This window comes from Pomacea canaliculata, linkage group LG11, assembly GCF_003073045.1.
Source record: "Pomacea canaliculata isolate SZHN2017 linkage group LG11, ASM307304v1, whole genome shotgun sequence".
In the NCBI taxonomy this organism is placed as follows: Eukaryota; Metazoa; Mollusca; class Gastropoda; order Architaenioglossa; family Ampullariidae; genus Pomacea; species Pomacea canaliculata.
In genome coordinates this window covers 1,192,335-1,220,301 of record NC_037600.1, presented here as the reverse complement: position 1 = coordinate 1,220,301, position 27,967 = coordinate 1,192,335, and the positions used below count along the sequence as shown (strand labels likewise).

The 27,967-nt window shown below is 42.3% G+C and overlaps 2 protein-coding genes and 1 long non-coding RNA gene across 5 annotated transcripts in view; all 3 read right to left on the bottom strand.

Annotated features, from left to right (window-relative positions):
• Nucleotides 1-4,809: 4,809 nt before the first annotated feature.
• Nucleotides 4,810-6,979, bottom strand: LOC112575862 (heavy metal-binding protein HIP-like). Its single transcript, XM_025257960.1, has 3 exons — nt 6,804-6,979; nt 6,007-6,140; nt 4,810-5,599 (listed from the first exon to the last, which is right to left on the bottom strand). Exons 2-3 carry the CDS (start codon nt 6,128-6,130, stop codon nt 5,172-5,174), a joined length of 552 nt encoding a protein of 183 aa, XP_025113745.1. The 5' UTR covers nt 6,131-6,140; nt 6,804-6,979; the 3' UTR covers nt 4,810-5,171.
• Nucleotides 6,980-15,993: 9,014 nt separating this feature from the next.
• On the bottom strand, nt 15,994-19,992 carry LOC112575520. Its single transcript, XR_003101660.1, has 3 exons — nt 19,731-19,992; nt 19,045-19,408; nt 15,994-16,837 (listed from the first exon to the last, which is right to left on the bottom strand). It is a non-coding gene; the product is annotated as an uncharacterized LOC112575520 (long non-coding RNA).
• A 4,463-nt stretch (nt 19,993-24,455) lies between these two features.
• LOC112575820 (tenascin-like) overlaps nt 24,456-27,967 on the bottom strand; it is a 35,394-nt gene continuing 31,882 nt past the window's right edge. For all 3 annotated transcript variants that reach the window (XM_025257856.1, XM_025257858.1, XM_025257857.1), the window contains one exon: nt 24,456-25,107. In XM_025257856.1, the coding sequence (XP_025113641.1) occupies nt 24,899-25,107 (209 nt within the window). In that variant the 3' untranslated portion in view covers nt 24,456-24,898. The remainder of the gene's footprint in view (nt 25,108-27,967) is intronic.

The following is a 27,967-nucleotide window of genomic DNA, read 5'->3' as shown; positions in this document are numbered from 1 at the left end:
ACGTCCATTAACAGTTTTAAGATGTTTGTTGTGATTGTGTACTTCAGGGGACTGACACGTAGTTGCTTGTAATTTCAAACAAGTTTCTTTTCAGTCGTCGAAGGCGTTAGACGTTGGTGCTTCAGTTTGATGCTTTGACTATTTCATGTTTTGAGAGGACTTGCGGATGCAGCAGATGAGAAGGGTTTCCACGATGGCTCCTTTGTCAAAGACGCAGAATGTTTGTTCACCATGGATGGTTCTTTCCACTCCTTTATGTGTATCAGTCTCCGTTCATCTTTTTGTAGACTTTCCTGAGGAATGGTAATAGAAGGGTGGAAAAGGTCTCATGGCCAAATAAACATGCTTGGGATGCTTGAGTTTTGGTCCACTAGAGGCATGACGATGGTTCATAATCAACAGTTGCCTTTATGTTCGAGGTGGGTTCTTTGGATAGGATTGTATTCCATCTTGCCAGATGGTAGCAGTTTGCGAAGTATTTCTTAATTTAAATATCTAAACTTTTTAATTTGTGGTGTTAATACGCAAATTAAATTATTTCTCTCGGTCATAGGCTATTGCAGGAGACTTGTAAAGTAACAACAACAAAGCTGATGGGCGTTCTCTTCCAGAGTGTTTAAATCCTGTTTGGTCTCGTCGGATGCTGCTGCTTTTCTTAAAATTGTGACACTGGCTGTGCAGCTGCATTCTGTGGACACTGCGGCCCTCGGGTACGTGACGTTGCAGATATCATTCAGCTACTGTCCATTCATGTAGACTGCGACTTTGCTGTGACGAGTGGTTGTCACCGTGCCATTGCTATAGTCAGGGTCAGTCTCAATCCTATGTTCTCCAACCTTTCTGTCAGTGTGTTGTGTCTACTAACCATCAACAGGACCCCAGTGTGTAAAAATGATTTTTGATGTGTAGCAGCTGGAAGCCTTGTTATGTTCGCTTGGCAATGGGAGTTCCTCCGAAATAGTTCTTTGTATTGTTTTTGTAGGAACATTAGAGGTGGGCAGGTCAGGTGGAAAGAGCCAGTATTTGTGGACAGTCAGGCAAGTCCCATACAGAGAAGAGCTAAATTGTCGGTAAACAGTCGCACGGTAGGTGGTAAAATGGTAAAACTGTGTACAATCCTTATGCAGGCTTCATACTAGGAAATATCGAGTTGTCTGTGAATACCAAGGCAGCAGATGGCAATAAACGTTGTAGAATTGTTTTTAATACACTCATGAAATAATTCGCTTGTCCTGGAAAATTTTTCTAGTTGAACACGATCACATAATTTTCTACATGATAGGGTTGTTTTTCAGATTCACTTATTTGTTCTTGTTAGGTTCCTGTCAGGAAAGCAATGGAAAGGCTGCAGTAGTCTGTCAACCCGGCTTGTCATCCCCTCTCTGCAGTCTTCATTACACCCGACGTCTGTTGTAGGACAACAATATTGAAGTAAAAACGATATCAGAAACACTGTTTGGTATCGACAAAAATGACAGAGCATTAATTTCACTTTTTACATTTCTAAAAGTGTCCTACATTGTTGTTTAGTTAAGGCTTCCAATTATATGTCTTCTTCTCAGTGGTTATTTGTGCGGTTTACAGCTCAGTTCCTGGTTGACAAGCAGCAGACGGTGCAACATCCTACAAACCAGCTTATCGTCCTGTTTCTAAAATGTCTCCATTAGGCCCCACAAAGCTGTTCTTTGGGGTACCACCCCTTCCACTGGATGTATCGTCCCTTCCAGCACCTCTTTCAATATTCTCTAATTTATTTTTTGTGACTTAAGTACTGCTGAGTACTCATCTGTTTAGTCCTCGTTACTCATCAACGAGAGCCTCATACGTATTCCTTGATTTCACAATTAAAAATTTCCCATGTTTCCTTGTTCTTGAGGTATTGAGTATTGAACTTGTGCTGGGGTCTACCTGCTGGATCAATGAAGGACTTCAGCTTAATCTTGAAGACTGCCACTAGGAGCTGGTGGTCTGAAGCAACATCTGCACCTCTCCTCCTCTTGAAGACTCCTTCTCCACTTTCGAGCAACTGTTATATGGTCAATCTGGTTTTCTGTCTGGCCATCAGGGGAAGTCCAAGCTGTCCTGTGTATATTCCTGTGTGGGAACACAGTGCCGCCTACAACGTGCTCATTGAAAGCGCAGAAGTCTGTGAAGAGCTTCTCATTTTTATTGCAGGTGCCGACGCCATATCTTGCCATGATGAGTTTCCTATTGGTGTTATCATTTCCCACTTTGGCATTTAGGTCTCCCATAATGATCTTCAGATCTCTTCTTGGTGTGTGGTCAAGCAGACTTTGCAGGGTACTGTAGAAGTCTTTTTTTCTTCTTCGTCTGCTGCATTTGTTACAGCTTTGGATGATGGTTATCTTCTTTCCTTTAGCCTTGAATCTTGCTAACATGAGCCGTGGTGAGATTGGTTCCCAGGCCATCAGTGCCTTCGTTGTCTCTGTTTACATCGAAGTGCTACTCTATGGTTATGATCGTGGTCCAGGTCTTTGTGGCCTGAGTAAAGATGGTTTCTCCTGATGTTAGTCTGGTCTGGCTATTTCATTATCATTCCTCTTTGTGCCCACAGTTATTTAAATTAAATTTTAGAATCATTTCTGTGTTTACAGCAATCGATTTGTGAATGAAAGTCAAGGCTGATAATTCTAGCGACGGTGAAATCAGTTTCTATAGTGACCATGGTTTTCCCATCCTACACTTGGTTAAAAAAGAGAGATCACGCAAATGACACGTGGAGTGAGGTTGTCCTGGGCGATACCCACTGTGTAAGGCGTGGTCTCGTGACTCCACAGACATGGAGCTGGCCAATCGCCACGCAGCAACGCGGATAGTGAAAGGTCAGAGGGTGAAGATATTGACAAATGGGCGGGGCAATGGCAGAATCCGTGGAGCCGATTGGACGACATTTTTCAGGGACATTTTCCCAGTTAAAAGACTGAGCTGACAAAGCAAAGTCTGTATTCAGAACTCATACACTTCCCGTAGTAAACCCGCCTACCATGCTCTCCTAATACAACACATCGGGCTGGGCGCCAATGAATGAATAGATAAGGGAGGTAACCTTTAGGAATTATTCCACTATTGATTACTTCCCTTTAACAGCTGGGACGAAAGATCAACCAATCAGGTATCTTGTTATCTTCGAATGCAGGTAAACAAATATAGACATAGGTAAGCTTTGTGAGGATGATTTGAGAGTTTACAATAGCAAAGCAGTGGGTCTTGACATCCTTGTTTTGAAAAGTTAAAACACTTTCACGAGAGAGGGAGAGAGAGAGAAGATGCACACGATGTTGACATGCGGGACAGTCACTGATCCACAATAAATAATAAGTAGAGAAGGGAGAAAAATTAGTTGCATTTACCTGGGCTCACTTAATTGCATGCATCTTGTTATCATTATGCCTCCTTAAGAAATTGTTGTCCGTGTCCATGAACTCACTGGGTCAAACAGAGAGCTACACAGTTAACTGTACCCTCTATATGCCACAGGACCAACTCTCTAACATTTCTCATTGTCATATAAATTCCTGTAATCAGGATACCAATCTAGGAGGTGTACAGGGACTGGTCCTTTACTAGAACTGCTGTAGCTACAGGTCAGAAGATGGAGCAGCTCTGGAAATAACAACCTTTACTAGACTGTGAGCGAGTCTTCTCTCAGCTCCCATCAGCCATCGGGCAAAAATTAACGGACATAGTAAGAATGTAAGGAAACATCATTTGTTTTCCGTGGCAAGTTATGATGGACTTTTATACTCAGTCACCCTAGTCACTCTACTGACAGCTATTTCCTGAAATAGAACCCCCCCCGCCCAAAAAAAAAAAAAAAAAAAAAAAAAAAAAAAAAAAAAAACAATAAAAAAAGCAACGCACACTAAACTTTTTAAAGACATTATTGTGAAAATCTTTAATTTACTAGTTGTAGAAAGGGGGTGAAGTGTGTTTCCGCGGAGTAGTGTGTATGGACTCTGAAGGGGATATAATTATGTATAATATATATTCAAAGATCTGTAACATTCCAAATGTCCTTGACACTGAACCACTGCGACAGTCAGACTATGATCAGTCGGTCACCGTGGATGTCGGTCACTTCTTTGGAGATTCTCTCGTTACAGATGTTGGTCCCAAGTGTTTTAGTCTCTAATTGTCCTCCTCAGGCATGTCTGCTACAGGGCGGCAGAATGGGATCATCACTTAATGTTATTTTTTCTGTTATTTTGTAAAGAGTAACTATTGTCGTCTCTCGCTGAACATCACATACACATACAACACAAGACAACACTGTACATTACAATTCTTCACAACATGACACAACATTACTCATTACTTGACTCAGCAACATGACGAAGAACATTTCTCTCACCGTTTGCTTCACTGAACTCATTAAACCCAGTTGTCCTATCATTTACAAACTCCCACGTTCTAATAAACACTTCCTTTTATTCGTTCACCTGAAGGCAGCTAAGCCTGCACTAAACAAACATATTTTTGAAGTGCAGTTGAAGGTGTCCAGTTGCTGATTGAAAGACAAAACATCCTGACCAGCACTCGACTGTGGTTATGGACACACGTAGACAAGAGGCAGGAAGTCTGTACTAGTGGTGAGGTCAGGAAACGTGACCTCAGCTCACTGAAGCCATGATTTCTGGCCTTGTCTTGACATGCTTTCCTCTTGTGTTACTCGTCTACAGCAGTTATATTGAAAATGGCGTACGCCGTGTTGTTTACTTACTACCATGTGTGATTTGTTTCAGATCATTTCATTTATAATTTCGTGATCTGTCATTCGAACAAAACAGCAACGAGGGCATAAAACATTTATTAAGTGAAATAAAATATTTAACAGGAAATATCCAGCCATACTATAGCATAATATAAAAGTGCACAAACTGTTTAATGTTCAGCATTATCTCCAGCTAGAGTATCAATATTGCAGGTTCATTGTGACTAATAGAGGAAAACAAATACTGGTTAGAAAATGGCTAAATTACTCTCCCTTACACATTGTTTTTGGAATATGGTGTATTAATTTCAAAAGCATTCAATAGCATACCCTTCTTTGAAGCGTGCAACTTTCTTTGTATATCCTGTTGTCTTCTGATAGTAACAAGACTAGATGGTGCAAAGGGGTCGGTTGTTAGGTACGTAAAATATGAAAACTCCTAATTTGGCCTAACATATTGAAAGTTTTCAGTAGGAAGAGCCTTGATGAGCCAGCCACCGAAGAAGCTATGGTTGGTTCCCCAGATGTTCAGTGGATTACGACTGTAGACCGAGACTTTGTCTCCAGTCTGAAGGGTCACTGGGTACACGTACTCGTTGCTGGTGTGAGCTTGAGTAAGTGACTCTCCGCGCAGCACAATCTGTCCGTTGACATGCAAATCCCAGTTGGCATCGCCCTTTCCGTTGGTGAAGGTCTGGACCAGGAAGACGTAGAGACCTCGGCGAGGTGCAGTGAAGACCCCGGTGGTAGGGTTGTAACCGCCGCCGGTGTTCATCAGGACTTTGTTGAACACCACCGTGCCGCCTCCAACGGTTAGTGAAGGGGAGGTAAAAGTAGCCGTGAAGTACACTTGCTGATCAAAGAGAGCTAAAATGATAGGAATAAGTGTGAAAAGGATTTTCATTTTAAAAAAAAGCACCAATAAAAAGTTGACATCAAAATTGATGAAGATCAGTAATAACGGAAAACAAGTGCGGAAGAACGAGACTAAAGACAGAGAGCATCATCTTACAGCTGGTTAGGCAAAGGTACATTACTCTCGATAACGACAATAATACCAAGGCAAAATATTTTTTTAGCAAAGATGAAAGAAGTTTTACTTGCTACCTGCGATTAATGATATAAAAAAATGATGTGTAGAAAAGGAGGAAGAGAGGGAAATAGAGGAGAGAATCTTGCTGACTGACAACGACAAAGGGAGATTACTACCAAGGCATGAGAGAGAAAGAGAGAGAGTCAATCATAGTACATTACAGTTTCTCTCAGTCTCTTACCAATCTTTGATTTTAGTGTGTTGACTTCAGACTGAAGCTGACTGATGACGGGGGAAAATTTACATTTGCAGGAATCCACTGTTGGTACCATGGCGACCATCAGGATCAGTAGAGCGACTGCCATTGTCAATTAACTGTAGAATTAATTGTAGAATTTTCACATTAACATTGACATAGCTTGACTGTTAGGTATTTCAAACTTGACTGGCAATGCGTTTGTTAAATGGATTGGCAGGAGTTTCCCATGTTACAGTTTCGTCTTCCTTTTAAACCATCGGTCAAATAGTCTGTGATAGTTACACCTGTTTGTGTAGAAGATGTAGACGATGTAAAAGTGACAGTCGGAGAGGAATGCTTGTTATTTTTATGCACAGAAAGTGTCAAAAGAATTATTTGGATAGAGTTGAGTGCTTCAGTATCATTACAAACTATTTCAAATGTCACTTCCATATGACAGACTCATAAACGGTAAGAAAACTTTCTTTGCTAAAAATAGAAAGGTAACATCTTTGCAAAACTTTTAAATGTGCATTTAGATATCGCAGAATGACAATAGAAGTTTTACACATTGCAAATACTAGACATAATGTACCTTCTATATTTGTTTTATTCCAATGAGATTTTCTTTACTAAAAATGTATTATTGCTTAGTTTCAATAACTGCTAGAGGTTGTTCTATAGCGACTTCATGATGTTGCATGAATATTATTTGCAGCTATTTGTTAGTGTCATCCAAAACCTTAATACTTTTGTTCAAATATATATATAACAATGTTTATGCATAAGCTGACACTTACTGTGTTTCCGACACTGAGATGAAGTACAATGGCGATATTATCTGGTAGAAAATGGTGGACTGCTGTCAATAAAATAAAAAAAATTAAATCAAGTAAGCAGACAAATAAAGAGTTACTTGCTATCAGCGGCAGACCAGACTGACTTCATCCTCCACCATCGTCAGTTAAATAACCACCTGAGGCTCCACCTTCTCTAGTGATGTTGGCCTCAGGACCAATCACTTGTCTGATGGAGAAGAGCTTGCAGGACGAGTTACTGAGCCTGGTGTTGCACTAACAGCATGTCCGTCAGCAACACTTTTAATGACTTGATGACAGTCATAGGAGGAAGATGAATCTTGGGCTTTGCGTGTCTGTGATTGGAAGTTACATGAAAGACTTGCGAACAACGGATAACAAGTTGAGGGGACCTGTCTCTGTCTCTGTCTTTGCAGAACGATGTAGAACAATATTACAAATTAGAAACAAAGACGTAGAACACAATCGCGAAATAGTAACAAAGATATAGAATAAACAAACACAAGATAGTAACAAAGATGTAGAACACAATCACAGAATAGTTACAAAGATGTAGAAGACAATCACAAAATAGTTACAAAGATGTAGAAGGAAGAACAACGCGAGGACTCGCTGCGAGTCGACAGTAAAGGGAGATGACTGCACATGTAAGGGTAATGACTCCAGAGAATAAGGTCAGTGACATCAGGAGAATACTGAGGAGATATTGAGTAATCTTGAGAATATGAAGAAATGTTATCACATGAAATTACAAGAGGGTGATCATCACTTCAGTTTACTCTCTGTACCTCCAGGTCTCTACCGAAGCGTGTGACACAGCCAGTAGACCAAACAGTTCGCACTTCGAATAACATTATAAACATTTTCTGATTTTATGTACATTACATACAGGCCTGTTGCAAGCCAGAACAGAAAGAAAACTCAGCAGAAGCACATGTAAACATGAAGTTCTTACACTTTTATTCAAATCGAAGTACGACAACAAAACATAAAAATAAAATCAAGGGGAGCCTATCCCTTCAGCCTGTTAGGCCAAGGGACACAACTTTGTAGCTGAATAATTGTGCATAGTGTAGGTGTCGAGACTACACACTGTACTTTATGTAAACATTTTATTGTTAGCTTTCATGTGAATTTATAATGTCGTTACGAGATCATGTCTTTTATGAATTACTGATTTATAAAATTAAAGCTGACAAATTGAACATACTGAATATCATAATTATCCCAGTCAGTGTCTCGTGTCTGCTTATCTTGTGTAAAACACCTGCAGCTCACTACCCTTTACAGAAATATGCGATATGTGTTGTTGTTCTTCTTCTTCTTCTTCTTGTTGTTGTTGTTCTTCTTATTATTATTATTGTTAAACATCATAATTTGATATAAAATGTAACGAGAGCGTGTCAAGATAAAAAGAATACACTACTAGACAATTGCATCAAAGCAGATGTTGGTTTGCACAGCCTGGTTGTGTACACAAGGATAGTGAGGCAGACTTCAGTTATTTGAGAATTTTTTTAGAAGTTCTATTGCAGCCGGTGACAAGATACACAGCTACAACTGTCAGCATCACCACACATTGATGTTTTCCCATGCTCACATTGTAGAGATCATTTAAAGTAGCTTCTAATTATAATTTCGCTAAAGCATGTCGCTTTTACTGAGAATACTAAATGCGGTATCAAGGAAGTTTATTGAATTGTATAATCTACAGATCGGAGGGTTTGTAGTGTGGAAGGAGTACAAGCTACAGAAGCATAATCTATTGTTAAAAATAAACTGTTTAATTTAATGTCTTCGATTGACTAGACCCAGTGTTCCACTCATCCAGCTTGCAACCATTGTCTATCGTATATTTAAAGAAAACTACAAAAGTTGCATGGCAGGGCAAGAGGGTAGGATAGATTCTTTTGGTAGCACGTGACACCAATGGGTGTAGCAAGAGGCGGAGTTACTAGAAGTCAAGTTACTGGACATTGCTGACATTCATCACATGACCCATTGCTAATCTTCTCAAAGTGTTTGTCCGGTTGTAGTTTCCTGTACACCCCTGATGCTGGCAAGCTCTCTCTGTGTCCCATGGTCTGTAGAATGAAGGCACGAGCATAATTTAACCAGCGTTGCTATTGTCGTTATTATTTCGCTCTGCACTCTACACAGCCTCTGACTCGTGATATACTTACTGAATGAATACAATCTTTATTGACCAAAGACCTGGAGATTGTGTGCATGGTTTGGTTGCGTGAGTTCACAGGATTTGTCTTACAGAAAGCTGGACATGTACACATCATCTACAAGTCAAACAGCCAGGGCCGCCGAGAGCCAGCCCGGGCCCCGGGACAGACGACCTCTCCGGGCCCCTTGTACTTGTAATCGTAACTTATTTTCCCAGTATATAATGTATGTTTACAATTCGAATCTCAATATCTACACTTCATTCAGTGTCACGACCGGTAGTCGGACATTGCGCATTCTTTACGAAGAACGACAAGAGATCACTTCAGATTGAGACGTTCTGTTATTTATTTTACACCAAAAAGAAAAAATACTAAAAAAAAAACATAAATTGTAATACAAGAATTTCCAGCAGGTCAAATTAAACCATACAGCACAAGTTCACTGTTATCCGTTCTAAATCAGAAAGTATACATCCTAGGTTGGTTCAACACCGACACTACGGCAGCGCGCAGGCTGCTACAACAGTTCTCATACATATGTCCGTTTCAATCCACATCTAACGATACGTCTCTCCGAGCACTTTTCTAGCCACCAGCAATGTCCGTGTGCTCTGTAATGTTCATCACACACATTCACACAGTCCGTGTAAACCGTCTTATTCTCCCTCTAACGTTGACGGTGGAGATAAACAATGGGGGGTACGACCTTCCCCCTCTCTCTCTCTGGAGGTAAACCCAAAAGGCAAAAGTCTTACTTTGCGTTGTCGGCACCAGCGGATAATCAAATCGTCAGTGTCCTCGACACTCCATTGCACAACTTTTAAAGACGACAGCGACGGCCCTCCACGCGGTCGGTGTGTCGTCGTCGTTGTCAAGTACGAGAGTGGAGCCCACTTGCTCAACACTCCCCAGCTGTGATGAGCTGCTGCCCGCCTATAGTCGTCGGCTCGGGTTGTTCTTCTCTGGAACTTCTCAGCTCGGCGATGTCCACCGCTCCCAGTAGCAGATTCGGCGAGGAACCTTCAGCAGCAGTTCTACTGAAGTTGCGATCCCCAAAACACAGCAACAGCAGCGGCTCCGTAGCAAACACGGTACAGCGAGTCCGTCATCAATACACTCCACTCACAATTAACACAATTAACAGCCGCCGCTGTATCAATCAGCTTCTCGATCGCTGGATGGCTCTCCCCCCCCCCCTCAACTCGCTGCTCGATACTTCCTCTTGTTACTCGTTTCTCCCCCCCCCCCCTACCGACGCTTCACCCCCAGTCCCCTAGACCAGGTGTCGCATTCTTTCAGCCGCACGTGAGGTCCGAAACTCACGTGGGGTTCACGACCTCTATATCCGTCAACTAATTACGCCGTTGACTGTCCATCGCAGAGGACACACACACACAGGGCTGGCTACGCCACCCCGCTCCCCCCTCCATTTCCTTTCACCAAACTCAGGCGCAATTGCCACAAAAAAAAACAAACAAAGGAGGCACGGACTGATCCGTGACATTCAGTAACGAAATATAGACTGCAAACAGTAGGACAAGTGCACTAGGATCTACATCACTACTTGAACATAAAGTTGTTTACATGCGAGTGGTTAGTAAATGAGGACAAATGATGTTAAAGGATCAGACTTGTAGCACTTGAGGGGTATGTGCATGAGTGCGTGGTGCGCATGGCACTGGCATCGATATAAATCCACACATTTTGTCAAACTCAACTAAATTTGACAGGAAGATTATCAGGCAAATGGACATCACCTGGACAAAATGCAGTACCTTTGCTAGTAATGAATGCAAGAAAGTGAATGAAATTGTACCCGTTACATTTTACTCTACCGTGGGTAAGTAGACCTCTTCGTTGCAAAGGCGTAAACTTTGAAAAAGATTGCTTATAAGGCCTGCAAGATCTCGCACACTGTTCTATTTAGTAAAAAAATAGTAAAATACAGTCAAATCTCCCTACTATGCCACCCCGCTACTATGCCACTCTCGCTACTATGCCACTTTTGCTCGGTCCCGGTAGGTGGCACAGTAGGGAGATTTGACTGTAGTGTCATACAATAATCACCTTTTAAAAACTGCCTAGGGCTAAGACGTATCTCTCTCGTAATCTCGTTAGTACCTCTTCTAATTGTCTTCTGTCTATCCCAACACTGTGGTATCACATAGCCCTTTTGTACTAAGCTCACTGACGTGCAAGGAAATGTTCTCTATGTAAGTGATTTATACTTCTACATGGAAAGAGGAAGAACCAAAGAAGTAAATGCCTAAACAAGTCTTCATCGAGTGTCGTTAATAACCTCATTTAAAAAAGTGTTTGCTGAGACGAACAGCAGAGCACATCAGTTATCATTTTTATCAACTTACATAACAAACACGCAGCACCTATCGAAAGTCCCTTCCTATATTATTCCTTTAGCAAAACACACACACACACACAATAACTACACACACGCATGCTGTTACACGTAAACAAATATCTGAACTGAACTGTCGCCTTCAGACTCTTTAAAGCAGAAATTTTGAATTCATCCAACTTTTTACGAAGCATAAACTCGGTCGACTTCAACCGCCATCAGTCACTAGCCGTTAAAATACCTGCTGAGTTTTAGAAGACAAAGCAACTGTTTTAAAGACTAGTTAGCTAGTAAGTGTTAATACTTTTAATATTTAAGGAGATTAGAAAGTTTTGTAAAAATGACAGAAAAATAGGAATGTTTGGCATATTTTAGCTGAATCGTAATAGTTCATAGAACAAAGTTATACAGTACTAATATTGTCATTTTACCTGCTGACTAAAAACTTGTAACCAACATGTCAAATGGCTACGTAGAAATAACAGAGAGATTGAATTCCGCACTGAAGTTTTTTATTCAGTTTTGCTCAGCGTCTGGCCTAACTGCTCTCTCTCAAATTCACAAAAGCTGCCATCCCACTGTCAGTCCTACTATTTCTTCTCCCTACCCTCGAACATTCTAGCCCTTCTTCACAGACATTTTACTTTGAACATCGCTACATTGTTGAACATCATTTCCTCCCTCTCACAAGACATTCTATCTTTTACATTGCTGCCGTGCTGAACATTCTAGAATATAGAGGCAAATCTACAACCCAAAGACATTATACTTCGTACACTACTAGAGTGCTAAAAACTTAATGAGCTTTTCTCGCAAACTTCATTATTGTCAGTCAATTTGAGACGCTATAGTCACTCTCATTGACACTGATGTTCCTGCCTTGTCAAATGCTATTTGCCAATAAACAGAAAATTATAGAAGCATAAATAAAAAACTAGTGTACTTACCATAATAACAAAGTGCAGCGTATCTCGGCTTTTCGAGTGTAGAAGACAGCGTGCGACAGGCAGGAGAGTGAGTGTGAAATTAAGTGACTATCGCTATCTAAGGTCCAACTGTCCAAGCTTTCTTTGGTCCAATGACTCCGATCGAAAGGGGATGGGAAAATTAAGTGTCAGGTCAAACACACGGCGACTTTACCGCTGACTCGTCTATCTCATAAAAATATCAGTCTACACCTCCAATTGCTCCAAACCCCGACCATTTAATTCCCAGTCCATTCCGTGGAGTCTTCCAGAAACTATCACACCCCCACCCCCTTTCCCTTTTGTCGTGTTGTCAGCAACAATGCATTACGGCCCACGATGGCCGGCATGGGTGGAAGTTGCTGTCATCTTAGTCACTGGCCTCTAAACTAAAACATAATTTGCCTCTACCTTGATTGTGGGGTTCAAGACATGGAGAAATTTAATGAAAACGTGGACAAACTAACACTTATGTCATAACTCATAACACATCTGTAAACTTTTCTTTTCTTCCATTCTTCATCGTGAAACAAATATACGTTACACGAAGCTCCTTTAAAAACACATTCAAATATATGTGATAATTCGAAAAGCAAATGTCGCAGCCACCGCAAAACTCAATATACAGCACCATATATGACAGCTTCCTTGAAGACAACTAGCGCACAATCACAAAGATTCCGAAGTGGCTTTGGGGGACGGATGGCGGGTAGATAGTACCTCCTTTTTACCGGGAGCTTTGTCGGCAAAGAGCAAAAGAACCACCGTGATCAATTTATAAACCGAATATTTGTGGGACAGCAGTTTTTAAAATGTTTTGCAATAATGTGTTCTATTTTGCTGGCTGCGATAGTATTACAGGATAAAATAGTCTCATTGTATCAAGGATCTACTGTCTAGACTAATGTAGTTGTTTGTTTGGTGATGGAGATACGGTTAAGGAAAGTCTCAGTGTTGCTTAGTAACTACGAAAAAAAGCAGCCTTGATGTCTCTCGCTTACAGGCTGCAGCACCATGTCGGTTCACAGAGTGCACACATCAGTAACATACCTGCCTGATCTCCACTGTTAATTCCGATTTGCTTGCAGGGCCCGCCCCCTCCTCCACTCCCCCTCCCGTAGTGACACCTGTAGCCAGCAATCTCATGGCACAAACGTTCTTCAGGGCGGTTGACACGCGATAAAATCTTTGGTGTCCAGCGGCCGCCACCTCTTGGCTTGTCCAGCGAGAATATGATACCCGCTGACTACACTTCTCACGACAGGCCCCAGTACCCCGAAATTGTATTCTTCAGACTTGAAACTCAACTTCTGCATGTGTAATGCTTGAGTGTTCTGTCCTTAGACCTTTCTTTAAAAGAAAAAGAAAAGGAGAAGAAGAAGAAAAAAATCCACTGACCAAGGCCGGGCCCCCTTGACAGCCGCGGGCCTGGGTACACCAGACCCCCCTGTCCCCCCCTCTCGTCAGGCCTGTCTGACAGAACAAGACATTGTCTGACATGATAAGACATTGTATAGCATGATAAGACATTGTCTGACATGATAAGACATTGTATAACATGATAAGACATTGTCTGACAGAATAAGACATTGTCTGATATGATAAGATATTGTATAGCATGATAAGACATTGTATAGCATGATAAGACATTGTCTATCAGGATAAGACATTGTATAGCATGATAAGACATTGTCTGACAGGATAAGACATTTTCATAAACATTTTCCTCTAATTGTCGCCTCCCTAGTGCATCAAGCAGTTGTTGAGCCTCTAAAAGGCAACAACCAGCCTGTGTTGTAACTCAGAGGAATGCAGTAACAAATATTTATTTTGCTTATCAACAAAGGCAAGCAGGCCTTTATCAAACTATCCTTTATGCCAACTGCCACCATGTACTGGATTTTGTTTTCATCGTTTATTTCACCAGCAAATAACTACATCACTGACTTGTGTAGGTGAAAAACGACAGTCCTCTTTCACTTTTCCAAGTGTCATTGCTGTTTATTTATTCATTCAGCCCTTGACTGGCACCAGTTGACGAGCCCTTATGATGAGAAGTCGGTAAAGATGGATGAGGGTAGAGGTTGGAGAGTCTTAGGACAGTCTTAGTGTCAGCTTGCACCACTTGACAGTTGCGGGATCCTGCAGGGAACAGTACAGGGACAAGGATCCTGCAGGGAAAGGTACAGGGACAAAAGGGAGACAAGAGATGGACAGACAACACCCAGGACTAGCCTGGCCTCACATCCTGCGTAGCCCACAACAGGACAATGACTAGAGAAAGTTGGCGAGTGAACCTCTTTTTTTTTTTTACTTGTTTATGGAAAATTTGGTGAGTGTGTGTGAGTGAGTGTGTTTTCTACCGGATTTGTCACTGTTATTTTGTACATGTGAAAAATGCTTGCCAACATTTGATATTTGGCAATATTTGAGATGTTTGTAACTTTTTATTCAGCCATTTACGTGGGTTAGCTTCTTGCACAGATGTCCACATCGCCTCTTTGTGGTTCACATAACAGCTGGCTGAAAGTTCTTGATTTGATAAAATACAAATAAAGTAACACCTTGTGTTGTTTACTTACCACAGTGTTTTGTGTTTGTGATCATATGATCTATAAATTCCTGTTTTCAGGCATTCACACAGAACAGCAGAAGGAACATATAGGATTTAAGTGGAATACAATATTTTAATGAAAAATAAATATCCATTCTACGGCTGAATACGAAAATGGAGAAACTGTTTACAAGTACAGCGTGGTCTGTAGTCACAGGATGGTCAGAAGCAGGCACGTGTAAGGTGAAAACAAGTGTGTAATGCCTGAGAGTGAGCAAAGGAAATCATGTGGGAACTGACAGGACACAAGATAGAATATGCAATATTGTCAGGGACATGGGTTGTCCCCCCCTGACTGTTGTAGAAGTCTGGTTGTCTCCCTTTGCTGTACGATAAGAATGCATGATAGTGAGCACAACTTATGGAAGAGTGCTTAACTGAACGAAATGTTCACTGCCTCATTCACAGGAAGAACGAATGCAATAAAGGATTGAATGTCAGAAGGCTAAATAAAGAAGGTTCTAGACAGCTGGTAGATAACTAAAACACTTGTTTGCTACCACTGCAGTTTAATGTCTCGAATTCAGACCCTCTCCTGAGACAATTTATGTTTGCCCTGTTCGTGAGGCCGACCTTCAGGGGTTTCCTCCTCACTCCCTCTTCCCTCACAGTGCCAAATGATGTCCAATGAAAATAGTTTTGAAGATTCCACAAAGACTCGGAAGATGCCTAGAATAGCTGCGTACAGGGAGTCGAGCTTCCTAGTCCCCATGTTTTGTGAGAATATATGTTACTAAAATTAATTTATTATGAATCGAAAAGGAGTAAAGACAAATGTAATTTACTTTAAATTGGTGACAAGATATAGTGTTTGTAGTAAGGATGTGATCAGAACTAGTCTTGGTGTTCGCTGTAGGTGCGTGGGTGGAATGAACAGTGTGGACGGCAAAGTTGACGAGAGCTTTGAGAGGCTGTGTCTGGACTCAACTCACACATGTCTACCACAGCACCGCACAGCCATCTATGTTTGTACACTCCACATACACTCAGCTGATTGATAATCGGAACTACATACGTATACATTCGCAAATTCCAGTCGACACATACACACGCCCACACACACACACAAAGACAACTACAGCTCTACACACACGTATGTATACACACATGGAAATAAACATTAACTAAATTCAGAATACGCATATATGTTTATTTTAGATGCTTATACAATATATTATTTGACATAATACATTAGCTTTAACCATTATCCATTACCCTGATATCTAGAGGACAAATACACTATGGAGGCCTTGATGTTACTGATGATGTTATTGGCGATAGCTGTTGTGTCAACTGGAAGTGGAACTCGTGGTGTGAGAAAATACATCAAATGTATTATGAGGTGAAGTGGCGACAGGCTGTGTAACCTTTGGCGACTGAAATACGCGCCGCCATCTGTTGTCGCTTTGATTTTTAGTGATGAGAGGTGTGTTGATGACGTCCGGAAAGACTGAGAGAGGAAGAGAACAACAACTAAAAACAAGTGTTGATGTACTAGGTTCAGACACAAGAATACAACAGGTGTCAGGTGTCGGGTGTGAGGACCACCCGGGCGTAGCTGGGTATATACATAAGTTGTGCCGTACAACGAGACAAGCAGTAAAGTCGGAGGCTGACACTGTCAAGAACATGAGACACACAGACGACGACTTTTCTCTCTAGACCACGAACACGATCTCCGTAGGCCATCCACACCACGTCACTGCGGGCCGTGGCCACGTCCTCAAAGTCATCGTCCTTCATCATCCGCACTGGGATACCCGCTTCTTGAAGTACCTTCATTATACCCGAGTTTTCATTGAAGTCGTTCGTGTACATCACCAGCACGTCTCTCCACTGCAGGCAGGGCGGTGGTGTGCCGCCGGTGGTGAAGGGGACAGTGGTTGAGGCAGTCGTGACATTCTCTGTTAACATTCAAAGTTAGTTTCTTCTGTTAGTCACATGTAAGAGACACAGCGTACACACTGACAGACACGTGGATAGAAAGATGTCATAACTACGCGCCGTTCGTCACATTCTGTCTCCCTGCTCGTCTTTCTTTTATAATATCAAGGTACTCTCAGTTCTTGTTACTTGGTTCTTCTTTGCGTTTTCTGTATGTTTTTATTCATCATTAGTAATACCGTTTATTCTTTCATAGTTCATATGTTATTTGTTTGTTTTCCTGTTCATGTCTGATCCTCTTGAAGTTAAATTTGGTGTCCCCCAAGGGTCAGTTTTAGGACCTCTGCTTTTCTCCATATACATAAACGATCTTCCTCTCCACATATCCCAATCTTGAGAAATGTTTTCAGACGACACCACAATACACGCACACCACCAACAGACTGAGCCACTCGCTTCCCTCCTACAGCTGAGCGCTGACGAGCTTCAGGCTTGGACTGATTCCAACCACGTGTCCCTCAACCCCCAGAAAACTGAAGTCATGCTTCTAACAACCAGACAGAAAAGACAAAACATAGCCACCCCATGTCCTACTATCCAAATCGGCGCTCAGTCAATAACTGAAGTACAATTCCACAAACTCTTGGGTGTTACCATTGACCATTGTTACTATTGTGTACCGAACACATCTCAACCACAAACAAAAACATCTCCAAGAAAGTCTACCGGCTGTCAAGAATTAAACATTTCCTGGACCATCGCACAAGAAAACTCTACTACAGTCAAATCTCCCTACTATGCCACCCCTCTACTATGCCACTCTCGGTATTATGCCACTTTTGCTCGGTCCCGACTATAAATTCAATGTAAAAAAAAATTTACTATGCCACCCCAGACTCTCGCTACTATGCCACTTTTGTGTGATTGTTAAAAGGCACAAGTTGTGAAATTCCACGCAGTGCTCGATTACTATACTGTATGGTAGTGTGGGACATCGCAGTTAGGTGGATGGAACATAGCACGCACACAGGGAGGGTGGAGGGTGGCGATGGGAGTAGGTCACTGGCCGAGTGACAGTCACGTGACAGAGGGAGAGCGGGAGGGGGTCGACTAGCGACAGGATGCAGGTGTGCGGATGTGGTTGGGAAGAGTGGAGGATGAAGAGGTGAGGGGGAGAATGATAGGAGACAGCTAGCGCCAGCCGACTATTCTTGAGAGCTTTGGACTGACGGGTAACTTGAGCAAATAAAGCCGTTTTTACGAACCCTCGGTACTATGCCACTCTCGCTACTATGCCACTTTTGCTCGGTCCCGGTAGGTGGCATAGTAGGGAGATTTGACTGTATACCACCCACATCCAGTCAGTCATTGACTACTCATCCACCCTCTGGGACTCCGCTAGTGGAGCTTCCATCAAACCTCGAGCACGTGTCGAGAGGCGAGCAATCAAAGCTGTGCTGCTAAAACCGACAATAGACCCACGTGACTTCACCTCTCTAGGAGTCCTTCCTCTAAAAGACAGACTTACATTTAACAAATGCATTTTCATGTATAAAATACTGACAGGTAAACTATCGCCAAGACTCTCTCTACTATTTTCCTCCAATAACTCTAGAACCTCTCCAAAGCTGAATATTGCCATTGCTAGACCAGACCTTTGTGTGAAAAACTCAGGGAGCGTGGTGTGGAACAGCCTCCCTCTCCATCTAAAGCAACTGAACTTCCTGAACTGCTGTCGACGCCATCTTTCTAAATACTTTCAAGACATATAGATGAGACCTCTAGAGATTCCTCCCAACTCCAGGAAACCTTGTAAATAAAATATATACATATTTTTTCTTAACCACCACTTTTGTACATATCCACCTTTCTTTATGTTTACTTCAATTTTTCTATAATTTTTAATTACTTCAATTATGTAGTTAATTTCCTTCCCTGTAAAGGGCGAGGGCTAAATGGAAAAAAGCGTTTTCTTGCTTATTTTACCTCTCGTAAATAAAGAATTGTCATTGTCATTGTCATTGTCATTGTCATTGTTCTTGTTCCTAGGAGTTAGGAGCATGGTCCTTAGGAGTGTGAGTATGCGCTTTACAAAGTTTGCATGTATTACAACGCGTGACTAACTCACTATCTTCCTCACAGGACTAAGTCTCACTTCTCGTTATTCAGCACACCGTGAACTCTTGACCTGTAAACAGACGTTACACTACACACTACTCACACCTACCCGTAACACCCACACGAAGACTGTGTAGGAAGCTGACCACCTCGCCACCACACGTCACACAGTCACGTGGCTGGCCATCTGGGTGACCTTCGGACTTCGGTGATCCAGTGGTCTGACTGGCGGGCCGTCTGTGTGGTCGGTCACACCTCGCTCAATGTAGGACTTCACAGCAAGGTGGTGAGCGATCATCTCGTCCCGCTCGACTTCCCTGACGACGGCCGGTGGAGAGCGGAGGGGTCTGGTTAAATATTCCTCTTGCCAGCCGGCGGGTGCGTGTCCATGGTAACAACTTGCCGCCAAAAGATGGAGATGGGGAACTTGTGTCAGCAGCTTGTCATAGAAAATCTTGACGTGTGACCTTTCACTGATATGAGTGTGAGAGAGGATGAGATACAGGGTTACACCGTGTACTGTCACTGATATCTGTGTTAATGTATGTGTATCGCTTATTACGTCATTAAAATGACGTCATCATTCATACTATAAACGTTTAAATAATGCTACGTGTTGCTACACAATATGTGTAACAGTAGATGTAGCACAACAAATCTACTTTGACCAGCATCACAACACGTCCATCAGGTGTCACAACCATTGAGGTATTATCACCTGGTGGTAATTACGATATCAAAGCGAGCGATATCTACCTGTGTGTCTATCATCACATCACACACTGTGCTACTTACATCACTTCATCAGCGATGACGTACAACGACCCTCCGCTCGCCGCCTGTGACAAGTCGTTGACGGCATTCTCCACGTCTTTACCGTCAAAAAGATTATATTGCAGGAGGTGAGGCTGACCACGTGACACACCTGCTGACTGTTGTGTCTTTACTGTCTGCAGCAACAGGTGATACAGCATGATGCACGATGCACGACTATCATCACAGGTACTGACAACGTAGACGTGGTGACCATCAAGCAGCCATTTTATACCCATCATCAGCAGCAGCACCACAGTTTTACCTGTACCGGGCGGTCCGGAGACAAAGAGTGTGGGAGGCGCCGTGTGTAGCAGGTGAACTTGCTCCGGGAAGAGTGTGATGACAGCAGTATAGCACTCTCCTGTCCACCACACGGCCTGACCCAGGGTCTTGACACTCACACGTGGAGGACATGTACATGGCACAGTCACTGTTGTCGCCGGACCACACAATCTACTCAAATCAATAAGAAATGAAGTTCAGATTATTCTTTAAGTCGTTAACATTTAAATAAAATCTTTGTGAGTACCTGTAGGTGTAGGTGTACATGTAGGTGTAATAACCGTTGACATTTCAATACTTAGTCACTACAGCAAAGAGTACAACAACTCAGGATGAATCTTTGCGCATTTTGTTATAATATAAAATACATGCAAACAACTCGCACTGTCAGGGTTACTAGAAGATAAATAATATAACCTGATAAAAGTTTTAGAAATGATATTTTTATTACAGTGACATACATTAAAATCATTTAACTGTGTTTAATTAAGCAACCAAGTCCTGTGCACCCTACACAAGACAGACCTCGGGACTTTTTGCAATGTTTACTGAAGATTCTACTGAACACGACAGACATGTAAGGTGCTTCCTTCACTTGAGGTAAAGACACATCGACAGTCGACATTATCTTTTTCTCCTGCTGTGTCAAGAACACCATGTTGTCAGGAGAATGAGAGTATCAAGTATTAAACTACAACTGACCATTGCGGGACACCACATCTCAAGACAAAAGCATGTAAGTATATTCCATTCACACACAGTCTGGGTTCGGTCCATGAGACAGGATCACTAGTAGGACAAAGCAACAGGAATACCAGAAGAGTGGTGAAGTCTGTGTGTAGGTATACAATAATCTACACTACAGTATCAAATGCAGCTGACAAGTGTAACAACCAGAACTTGTTTTGCCGCCATGTTAAGGATGAAGACAGTTTAGAATGGTTTCGGGTATCTCTTGTGAAAACTACCCTGGGACTCTAGTGCATGTCTATGAGGGAGGTATGCAGTGTCTACACCGTACAGTCTGGGGTTCCCTCGTGTCTTAGAACTGGAACCGCAGTATGAGTGGCCTACCTGTGTTCTCATAAGGTGATTAACTTACCTGTAGACTTCCTTTGACTACTCGCACCGACAGACAAACATAGAGCGCATGTAGCCAGTCCTCTAGCCAACTAAACACACCTGGCAGTTCACATCTCAATCACCATGTTTGAACATACTGTAATTTCTCTGTATGCCTTTTATCGCTTTGTTTCAAATTTATGTATTTTTAAAATTTCTGCTACGTAGTCCGAGAGCTCGATGTCAAACAACACAACTCTTGCTTTTTCTGTTGCCCTCATCAATAAAGATTTGTCATTTATCTACACATGTAGGCTATAAATAGGACGATCTCAGTTATTGCAGTTTCCCGAAAATGGAGAAGACATTGTCTTTCCTGTCTCCTGGCTCGTTTGCTGTTCAAGATAACTAAAGCAGTTCATTTTATTTGAAAGCAAAGGACAGTTGAAGAGGTTTTGCCTCTTAATTTGTAGAAATTGACTTTGTAAAGTGTGAAATACATGCATTCAGGTAAGATTTATTTGGTCAAGAGTATGTTTGGTAGTTGATTGTTGTATTTGTTGTTGGTAAGCAACATGTTGCCGCCATTTGCATGGGTAGGGCGCAGCTCCTTTATCTTTATCATTCTGATCACCGACACTTGTGAACAATGTCTGTAGGTTGTTGTCCCACTGACAGAAGCAGGACAACAAGGACTGCAAACCCTTCACGCTCATGACTTTCAGTCTCTCACAAGCTGCAGTGTTCAACCATCCACATGTTCCTACTTGAACATATCCCATAAAAGTGCACGGTCCTCGCTTTTTAATCATTATACGCTGCCTTATTATAACAAGAAATTCTTACATGAAAAAAATTCCTAAGGCAGATATGTCAAGGAATTTCTGTTTGTTTTGGTTGTGCATTCTTTAGTAAACACTTTCCATTTTCTCTTAAGAAAGAACGCCCCTGTCCATAAAATTTGAAAGATAATTAGTGTTGTCTGCAATAGTTTTCTACTTTTAAGTTTCTTTTGTAAACTGAAGAAATTTAAAGACGGCCTACTAAGATGGAGTAGTTATAATTATTTGTTTGATCAGCAAGAGAAAAGTGTTTCTCGCTCTCTCTTGATATTTACAAAATAGTCTGAAGTTTATGTTACATTTGTTCATTTGATTGTCTTGGTGTGTACACAGTTATTATTATGTTACCGGTGTATTTGTGTGTGTGTGCATACATTAGGTTAGCTTGTTTCATGTTAAGAACATTATTATTTTACCTTGTTATGCTATTGCGTTAGGACACATTAATGATTTCTATTGGTTAGGTGGGTCGTACGCCGAGCGAGCTCTTGATGGTCTTTGCCACCCGGGGTAGAAATCTTTGAAGCATTGTGTTCCGGCCACTTGACGAGCTCCAGACACTTCAGCTCGTGTCTCTTCATCATCTGAGTTGCTATGGTAGCACCATTCTATTCTGTGTAACATGCCAGGCCTCTTCCCTCTTGCGATTGGCAGTGAGACGACACACAGTACATATTATCAACCAGGTCAAAGGTTATCTGTGAGGGCCACACTTCCAAACTGCGAACGATAACCGAAGGCGATATAGCAAGCTGGAACATGGAGTGCACGCTGGACAACTTCACTGATGTTTGAAATACTTTCCTTCAACTAAACACTAGTCCTCCCTGCTTTAGAGCATTAGAGAATGTTCTTGTGCCCTAGAAATCCACAGTGATGTTGCTAAATGATGACAGATGTGTTTATTGAACTCTCCTATAATCTCAGCGAATGTTTACAAACATGTTTAATGGACTGTGATCAGTGTGTCAGGGAAGCGTGTGTACACGGCACGACACCCTGTAGAAGACTGTCCCTCAAGGCACCTTGGAGGATGGCCGGCATCCCGGTGACCAGATGAAAAACTGACTAACCAACCTCTGAGTTTCTTTCTTCCCGTGTATCAAAGTCACGTGTTTGTAGAGGAAACAAGTAGAAGTGAGATAAACATAAAGACCAGTGCAACAACTGCACACCTCAGTAAACTTCAGCAAAGGACGGGTTGGTTGTACAGGTTAGAGAAATATTCTTTTCTTGAAAACTGTATATTAGGACTAAAGAGTGTGTGACGAGTGAAGAAAAAGATATAAAGGAATCGAAAGATGGAAAAAGTGAGTAAGGACAGACAGACAGACAGACAGACAGACAGACAGACAGACAGACAGACAGACAGACAGACAGACAGACAGACAGAGTGTCACGAACTTCCCGCGGACATGCGCACTCTTTCAAATAAACAACAGGAGATGGCTTCAGTTTAGGACAAATACTTATTAAGCAAAGCGTCACGTGACATTTTAGAATACAACACAGCGAGGCAGTGCAGGCAACAGTCCCTCCAGAGTTTAGTAAATACAAAATAATGTAAAATACTAGCACACAAGCACAACAATGGCAATATTAACAGCGCACAAGCCGAATTACAACAGTTACTAAAGCTGCACAAGCAAATCTACATCAACCCCCGTAGAAGGAGGAGAACAACAAGTGCTGGAAACCTCCCTCTTACTGCAATATTGTAACAGAAAGTTTGTAGTGGAAGTTGTACACACAGAATATACAGGTGTGTCACCAGGTGTGTGTCGCCATTTTGCTAGCGCCTTGCTGTTAGAGCTCTTCAGTGTGGAACAAATATTAAAATAGTTTATTTGTTTGTACAGTTAAGTAAGAGATGTGATGTATCAACCACCATTATCATTAGTTTAAAGGGGAGGTAACATTGAGTACATAGTGATGTTATTACATTTAGTCAAAGCGACAAATATCAACAATACTACTTATAATACTACTTATAATACTACTTATAATACTACTTATAATACTACTTATAATACTACTGATAATACTACTTATAATACTACTTATAATACTACTGACAATACTACTTATAATACTACTTATTATTTAATTGCCTTTATGAAAATATCTGTTCATTCTTGGCAATAGTTCTATTTGTTTACACGAAAAGTAAGCTTCGCTGATAGCTTTGTGAAAATGTCAGTTTTTGTTTGAATAAAGCAAACTGCAGGATACGGTAAAGTTTGACAACATAACACAAAATAAACTTGAAGCCTTTTAAACAACAAACAATTAGAGAATGTAGCAATCTGAGTCATGGTCAGTCATCGTCAGTAAGCAAATAATGAACAGCAGTGTTGGATACAATCAGTATCCGTGTTTAGGTGTATAGCTAATATAGAGTTCATGACACGTTTACTATAAACTATCAGGTGTATAGCTAATATATAGTTCATGACACGTTTACTATGAACTATCAGGTGTATAGCTAATATATAGTTCATGACACGTTTACTATGAACTATCAGGTGTATAGCTAATATATAGTTCATGACACGTTTACTATGAACTATCAGGTGTATAGCTAATATATAGTTCATGACACGTTTACTATGAACTATCAGGTGTATAGCTAATATATAGTTGATGACACGTTTACTACAACCCAGACACAATTAATGCTAAATTACTTAATTAAACTTAGACTTTACGTTTGTAAACCTGTTAGTTTATCCAATCAAATGCAAATGTGAAAGAAGTAATACAACACGTGTATAATAGAATCACCAGGCAATATACTCAAAGTAAACAATTAAAGTCCAGTAAGTAGTCTGCAGTAGGGTCAGATGTTAGACTATTGCGAAAGATTAATGTACACTGAGCTCACATCATCAGTGGAACCTGTAGTGAACAGTGAACAGTGGACTGGCGGTGTAAGCAGTGAGTACAGGAGACAAGGTGGTGTTACCATGTTGGCTTTAGCTTCATCTCCGAGAACTGCAGGTAGTAGGTGTTACCCCAATTCCTTTTCCATTTATCAGGACTGTTGATGTTACCGTAGCTTTTACAGTCAGGCGGGTGCCACCAGGCGCCCTTACTAGATGTAACACAGCCGTACGTGTTTCGGTCATAGGTTTGAAAGGGGTGTCCGCGACTAGCTGTCAACCCATCTCCTGTAAACACACAAACACACACACTTGTATACTATCAGACACACAAAGTCCTAAGCACAAATATAATTATTATCACTACAAAACATCTATAGAAACTTTTGTTATTAAATGTGTTATTTCTGTCTTGTTCATCATAACAAAGCCAAACACCACGCAACACAAATACAAAAAGAGTTTTTTCTCAATTTCTAATGATGCTTCACCTGGCATATCATCAACAACATAAGAGTGAAGAGATCAGTTGTTAAACACAAGAATGCCTCACCTAAAATATGTAAAAATGAACGAGTATAACTAACTCTCCCCTGTGGGACCCCGGGTGTGCTTGCCTAGCGAGCATTGTAAGAACAGGGTCCCTGTCGTCCAGCCAGGTATGTCGTAAGAGGCGACTAAGGTGGACACCTCACCTGTAACGATTCGCGATTGAGTCGAATCTAGTTAGATTCATGTTTATTTTTAACTTTCCCTGTGGTCAGGGAAGAGCAGTCGCGCGAGCGCTGACGCGGCTCTGTATGACTCATTTTCTTACGTCATAACAGTGGCGTAGGAAGATGTTCGGCGTTGGGGGGGCAAACTCCCTGCTGACAGTGAACGGCGTTCGCACTCGCACATTACGTAAAAAAGGATGGGGGGGGGGGTACTGCACGCACGTACGTACACAGTGGTAGCATCACAACACGCTGCTTTATTGTTAAAAGGCAAAGCAGCATTAAATAAGAAAAAACAAATTAAAGAGTGACTCCCCGGCTACCAAACATACCTAAAAAAGAAAACACCAAACCCCCGTGACAGCAACGATCAACATTCCAGCTCTGCACATATACACCAGCGCGCACACACCTATGCACACATGCGCGCATGCACAGGCCGCGCAGTCACACTCGGTCACACACCGTACACGTCTGCATACTGGGCAGGGTAGCCATCGGGTGGAAAAACAAAGGTAAAGATTAATTAAGCCTACTCACCCAACGGCTCGTGACACGCGTTGTTCTATCTCAAAACAAACGCGGGGAAAATACGCTGCTTGCTGGAACCCTCTTCTAGACACCACGCCAGTTCCAGCGACAGTCCACACAGCACGTGGCAAACCCCCGACTACTCCCAGAGACGGGCACAGGTCTCTCCGCCCCGCCGTCTTCCCAGTCCACATATACCTGTGTGGCAGGTTTCTGTAGGCTTCGAGAAACCTCCAGAACCTTTCCCTACCCACAGGGCCCAGCGTCCGCGAGATAATACACGTTACAAAGAGACACAGCCCTATACCTGAACTTGGTGTCCGCACACCGTGGGAAAATAGCTCCATCCACCCCAAAGAGAACCAAAGAGACCAGAGAGGAAGGGACGCAAGGCTACCGTATAATTAAGGGCCATAAACTGGCCAGACCACCGTGGCCAGGGGACGAAACTAGGGTGGGAATGGCCTCAGGGCCATCCCCTTCCTCGCTACCCGACGGTGCTGAGCCAGCGATGCGACACGTTCTATGGCCATCTACCAAAACACGGACACAGATATACAAACCAAACAGTATAACACAGATAACTTATGTTGAGTACCAGCCACAGTCGTTGATGATAAAAGAGTGCCGTTGTGTAGTTTTAGAAATGTTACTTATGCACTTCCCCTGAGTCGTAGATAGCAATAATACCAGTCTCTCTGTCTCTAAAGAAAACTACCAATATAGCGACTCGGAGTCTTTGCCTTCCTCATGCTTCGCTAGCTTTTCACAAAGTGTAAGGGTTCCTGTCTGATTGGCAAGACTCACTGGGGTATTGGTATGCAACTTATTCGTTACTGGCATTCTGTGTTCCCGATGGCCAGTGCGGCCCCTTTTGGTTGTAAGCGATAGCAGATAATTTTAGGGTGACAGCGAGTGGATGGGGGATGTTTTATGTTGGTCAAAGGAAAACCGCCAAAGAAAAGGCGTCGCATTATGGGGCAGGGGGGGAGGGAGACGACACTCGATGTACCGATGTACTGTCCGGCTGCTTTCTTCGCTCAGGCTTCAACACAGCCTGCAATTAGCATGGCAAACAATACCAACGGACTGTCCCCGATCTGATCGTCAGAGGTGTTAGAGCCTCCACTTGCCTCAGGGCTCGCTTTTGTGACGGTGATGACCGTCTCCTCTCTACGTTCCACTACCTTTCTTCGGTTCTTTGCTCTTTGTGAGGAATTACGTCTCAAATATTGGGGGGGCAAAAGGATATTCCTGCCCCCCCCCGTATTTTCCTTGGGGGGGGGGGCGGCTGCCCCCGCTGCCCCCCTGGTTCCTACGCCACTGCATAGATGGAATGACGTAAATCAGCTTAGCACAGCGTAACTAGGGCGACGGTAGGCAATGGAGAGCCATGTAGTACTTATGATTGGTTGAGACAGTCTCCAAGAAAGACTGTTAGGAGGTCGTCCTAGTTACCTGGTCGCTAAGGGTGCCTGATTGGTCAGGAGGGGAAAAAGGATGGGTTAACTGGGTGGTTCGAACGTTTCTCGACACAGACGAGACCAAGCAGTTGGAGAGTGCAGAGCTCCGTGGTCAGTGAACAGTGTGTGGTTAACTGCCTGCAACGGATATCCAACGGATATCCAACGTTTTTCCAGTGGAGTTTTATCGTGTGTATTCCGAGTGTGTTCTAGAAATCAATTCAGTCGGAATATAACATCTTCGCCGATACGGCTTTAATCTCCTTAGCTTCACGAACTGCGTGAAGTAATTCATTGGATTAACCTGCTGGCCCAGTCAGTGATCTCGCCAGCCCGTCTGAGAAACGTTAGGAGGAGGTTGACGCTGGGGAAGTAGCGTCCTTTTATTTTGTTTCATCATCATCTCATCGTTAATTAATTTCATAAACATTAAATGTG